At 54.1% G+C, this 5,426-nt stretch overlaps 1 protein-coding gene across 1 annotated transcript in view; it reads left to right on the plus strand.

The window, feature by feature from the left end:
• PHLDB1 (pleckstrin homology-like domain, family B, member 1) overlaps positions 1–5,223 on the plus strand; it is a 49,807-nt gene extending 44,584 nt beyond the window's left edge. Inside the window, 2 exon segments of the mRNA XM_010830647.1 lie at positions 2,858–2,943; positions 3,830–5,223. Of these exon segments, the coding sequence (XP_010828949.1) occupies positions 2,858–2,943; positions 3,830–3,970 (227 nt within the window). The 3' untranslated portion in view covers positions 3,971–5,223.
• The last annotated feature ends 203 nt before the right edge of the window (positions 5,224–5,426 follow it).

Here is a 5,426-nt window from a genome sequence, read left to right on the forward strand (position 1 = left end):
TGTTTCCACTGTTTCCCCATCTATTTCCCATGAAGTGATGGGACCAGATGCCATGATCTTTGTTTTCTGAATGTTGGGCTTTAAGCCAACTTTTTCACTTTCCACCTTCACTTTCATCAAGAGGCTTTTGAGTTCCTCTTCACTTTCTGCCATAAGAGTGGTGTTATCTGCATATCTGAGGTGATTGATATTTCTCCCGGCAATCTTGATTCCAGCTTGTGCTTCTTCCAGCCCAGCGTTTCTCATGATGTACTCTGCATATAAGCTGAATAAGCAGGGTGACGATATACAGCCTTGACGTACTCCTTATCCTATTTGGAATCAGTCTGTTGTTCCATGTCCAGTTCTAACTGTTGCTTCCTGACCTGCATATAGGTTTTGCAGGAGGCAGGTCAGGTGGTCTGGTATTCCCATCTCTTTCAGAATTTTAATGTTTACTTATTTGACTGTGCCGGGTCTTGGTTGCAGCATGCAGAATTTTTTAGCTATAGCACGTGGGATCTTATTTCCCTGACCAGGGACCAAACCTGGGGCCCCTGCATGGGAAGCTCAGAGTCTTAGCCACTGGATCACCAGGGAAGGGAAGTCTCCTGAAGGCAGGTTCAGATTCAGCACCGTAAGTTCTGTACAAAGGAGCACCCGTGCTGCAGGAGCATGGGGGAGCACAACCGGGCGCCGTAGTGGTGACATTTGCAACAGGTGCTGAAGGTGACTTAGGAGTTTGCTAAGGGAATGTGTCGGAGGCCATTCCAGTGTCGGCAGAGTGGACTGATAAGGGCCCGCGAGAAGCTCAGCCTGGCCAGAGAGAACTGGGGTTGGTGCAGGGGAAGGAAGAGAGGCAAGGCCGGAGGGACGTGTTGGCACTGGCTTGTCGGGGAACTTTGCCAAAGCCAAGGAGGCAGCGGGTTCCAGTGAGGGAGCTGGCAGAGAAGCCTGTGAGCTGAGGCAGCAGGATTTGATTTGCTGTAGGAAGCTCCCTCCTTGGCACCAGGGCAGGGGGTTAAGGGGCAGGGGTGGGAGGGGGAGGGGAGGAGGCGGCAGCCCGACCCAGGACCCCTGCCTCAGGCCTGGAGTGATGGGGGCTGGGGGAGGGTGGTGCTGCCACCTGAGTTTAGTGATTCTGGCTCGCTGCCCGGAGCGGTGGTGCCTGTTCAGTGTCCAACCCCAGATGGGTGACCAGGCCTGTGCCTGCCCTTGCCAGCGCCCCATCCCTCCCACCACAGCAGTCCTCTGCTCTGTGGGTTCGCCCACCTCCTTCCTGGTACCCCGGCCTCCAGATGCTGTATGCTGCCTTCCATGTTTTTACTGTTTGAGTTGAATAGATAAATGCATTCATGTCTTTCAAAACTCAAAACACGTAAAAAGGTTTAAACTGAGAATTACACCCCCTCTGACTACAGGTAACTGCATTTATTAATCTCTTGTGTGTCCTTCTAGAGTTTCTTTAAGGAAATATATGTTTATAATATAAACATGTATTCTTACCCCTTTTCCTGGGTCTTGAAGATCCCCTGGAGAAGGGAATGGCAACCCACTGCAATATTCTTGGGGCTTCCCTGGTGACTCAGATGGTAAAGAATCTGCCTGCAATTTGGGACACCTGGGCTCGATCCCTGGGTTGGGGAGATCCCCTGGAGAAAGGAATGGCAACCCACTCCAGTATTCTTGCCTGAGAATCCCATGGACAGGGGAACCTGGTGGGCTACAGTGTATGGGGTTGCAAAGAGTTGGACGTGACTGAATGACTACCATTTTTCTTACACAAAAAGTAGCACCCAACACACTCCTTGTTTTCCTGCTACGTTATCTTAGAGGTCTTTCTATCTCAAATATATCAATGTCTAGAAGTTGATATCCAGATGTATTTTATAGATTTTTTAAAAGTATTTTTTCTAATTTATCTAAAAACTTTATTTTTGGTCCATGGATTATTTGAAGTGTGTTGTTTGTTTTTAAAATATTTATTTGGCTTCACTGGGTCTTAATTGCGGCATGGGGGATCTTGTTCCCCACCAGGGATCGAACTTGGGCTCCCTGCATTGAAGCACAGAATCTTCACACTGGACCACCAACAAAGTCTTTGTAGATTTATTTCGGAATGTGTATATCAGATATTCATTATTCTGTTAAATAGCTAGGTGTATTTCATCACACGGCACACTCTACTTAGCCGCCTCCACTTGATGGATACTTGGGTTGTTTCTCATCTTTTGTGACTATAATTACTGCCATGGTGAATCTTGTAAATGTTTTCTTTTGTACATGTGTGGGGCTTCCCTAGTAGCTCAGTTGGTAAAGAATCCGCCTGCAATGCCGGAGACCCCGGTTCAATTACTGAGTTGGGAAGATCCCCTGGAGAAGGGATAGGCTACCCACTCCAGTATTCTGGCCTGGAGAATTCCATGGACTGTATAGTCCATGGGGTCGCAAAGAGTTGGACACGACTGACTTTCACAGAGAGAGGTACATGTGTAAGATAAATTTTCCAAGTGCTGAAATTGGCTCAGAGGGCAAACACCTTTCTAATTTTGGTCGAAGAAGCCAAGTGATTCCGAGAGGCTCACCAGTTTATACCCCCGTCAGGTTTATTATACTGCCCGTCTCCCCGCAGAAGTGTAAAAAGTGTGCTGTGTTTTGCGTTTATTTTTGCTGCTCTGATAGGTGAGCAGTGGTATCTCAGTGGAGTTCTGATTTGCCGCCTCTGTCATTCTGGGCAAGGCTGAACACTGATACAGAATCTGGGCTCTGTTTCGGAGTCCCGGGAGTCACCCCACTTCCCGGGTGAGGTGTTCCATGTCCGCGGAGCTTGACCTAAAGCACCACAGGCCTCCTGAGCCCAGCCCGTCTTCCTTTGCAGACAAGCATGAGACGAAGCTGAAGGGGGTCATCTACTTCCAGGCCATCGAGGAGGTGTACTATGACCACCTGCGCAGTGCCGCCAAGGTGAGGGCCTTGGGGAAAGGGTGGGCCAGTGGGGCTCTGGGGGTAGAGGCCTCCAGCCTGCCCACTTCAGAGGCTCGGACCCCTTCCTCGTTCTCTTGTAAACTTTCTCTTCCTCTCTCCCTCTCCCAGAAGAGGTTTCTGAGCTTCACTATGGTGACTGAGGTACCCCTCCCCACACACCTCTAACCAGAACTACCGCGTACTAACGCCTCCTGGCCCCCCCGGCCCCTGACCCTTCCTTGACTCTCCCCTAAGTCCCTCCCCTCCCTGCGGGCCGGAGTGTGGAGTGCAGTGGGTGCAGAGAGCAGGGAGCCCCTGTGAGCTTGAGGGGGCTTGCTGGCCTCCCAGCCCTGAGATGCCAGCAGGCTGTCTCCCTCCGTGGGGGCGGGCCGTGCAGCGGGGAGGCTGCAGGGGGAGTGGGGGCACTCAGAGATGAGGTCTGGGTGAGAGGACTTTATGGGCAGGGCTGCGGGGAGGCTGGGGCCGTTTGCCTCAGTCCCGCCAGGCCCGCAACGCCCGCTCCAGTCCTCGTCTCTGCTCCACTGGGGCCCTGGGCCCAGCACCCCGCTTGCAGCTCTTTCCATCTGTTCCTTTTTTACTGGGAGGGGACTCTGGTCATCCCTTTGCATCTGATTCTTTTGGTATTCTCTTTGTGCCTGAGGGCGCCAAGGAACGGTGTCCTAGCCTGGCAGGGTATGGCCATGCTGAGGTCCGCGGACTGCCCCAGATGTGAGGAGGGGACATCCCAGCCTGGGATGGTGGGGACTGGGCTCCAGGCCTATGGAAGACTCAGGGCGTCCTGGAGGCAGAGAAGGGTGGACGGCGAGGCGGGTGTGAGATGCTTCAGGCTGGGCCCTGGCTCAGATCTTGCTCTCTCCCTCCACAGAGCCCGAACCCGGCCCTCACCTTCTGCGTGAAGACCCACGACCGGCTGTACTACATGGTGGCCCCCTCTGCAGAGGCCATGCGCATCTGGATGGACGTCATTGTCACGGGGGCAGAGGGCTACACTCAGTTTATGAACTGACTGAATGGGGCCCCCTGGACCCAGGAGCCATGCCCAGCCGCCTGCTGCCCCGCCTGCCTCCAGACAGGGAGTTGCACCCTGGGCTCCCAGAGGCCCTGGAGGGTGGAGCACGACTGGGGCTTTTGTACAAGAAGAGACTCTGTAATGTTCTGGAAGGAGCTCATCCTGTGGGTTTCTGAGCTCTGGCCCCCCCTGAAAAACCAGCCAGGAGATAAAAGTTGAGGAGGGGGCTTTGCTGCCTCCTGGGAGCCCGGAACTTGCAATAGCCTGTTAGGGTCCTGCCCCGGGACCCACCCAGGCTGAGGCGCTGTCAGAGGGGGCCCCTCCTGGCACCTGTGCTCCCTGCCTGTGTTCTCTTTTCTAAAGGACACATTATGGTACCAGAATCTGCCAAAGATCCCCTCTTGCCTCAGCCTCCGTTGCAGGGGCCTTGAGGGCTGAGTAGCACCACATTCAGAGTGGGGTAACAGCTCAGGCGGTGTAATTCTCAAACCCTGCTCTATCCCATTCTTGTGCCGCATTTGTATTTTTTATGATTTTTGCTCAAGGACCAGAGACTGAGTGTCATCCTTGAGGTCCCAGCCCTAGCCCCTTTTTGCAGACCCATCACCACAGTCACCATAGTGACTGCTTCATCACCATGGTTACATACTAATTGCCATGGCTGTGGCTCAGCCCACTGCTTCAGCTGTGGGCCCATCTGAGGGTACGTGCCATCATCTCTCCAGCCCAGGCCCTTGGGCATCTCCTACTGGAGATGGGGGAAGGGACTAAACACCTTCACCCTCCCCCCTGCCTGTGTCTTCAGGCCCTGATACACAGCCTGCTGGCTCCCCCATCCAGCCCTCCCCCTTCCACTCGTGCCTTGCTTAGAGCCAGAAGGGACGAAGCCGGGAACTGGAGGCCAGAGGAGGAGGCATCAGATGGGAGAAGGAGCTAGAAGGGCCGTCCTCGGGGTTCTGGTATATGGCTGAGTTTCTGATGGACAGAGGGCTGTACAGATGCTCCCTGGAGGAAGTCTTGAGCAGGAGGGGGAGCCCGAGGGTCTGGTTGCCCTCCCCTCAGAATGGGGATGAAATGAAGAGCAGAGGCCCAGGCCTCCAGGTGTCTGGGCTCAGCCCTTTGCGCCTTAACACTAAGCCCACCTCCCTGTCCCCCTTCCCAGCCCTGGACCATGGTTGCCAGGCCTGGGCTGGATGTTTTTCAGTATTTGCAAGCATCTCAGCAGAACAATAAAGCAGTTTTGGACTATGTGTTTGGGAGGCCTGGTTGTGAGCAGCGTGGGGTTGGGGTTCGTGGGAAAGGAGACTAGGTCTGATCCATGATGCAGCATTTCCAGCCTATTAAATGTTCCAGGAGGGACCCAGGGCCCAACCATGACCCCCAGGTCCTTGCCCTGCCCCCACTCCGCTATGATCAAGGACTGGGCTGGGGGAGGGGACAAGGAGGGAGCGGG

The sequence above is a fragment of the Bison bison genome, unplaced genomic scaffold (assembly GCF_000754665.1).
Source record: "Bison bison bison isolate TAMUID 2011002044 unplaced genomic scaffold, Bison_UMD1.0 scf7180017864518, whole genome shotgun sequence".
Taxonomy (NCBI): Eukaryota; Metazoa; Chordata; class Mammalia; order Artiodactyla; family Bovidae; genus Bison; species Bison bison.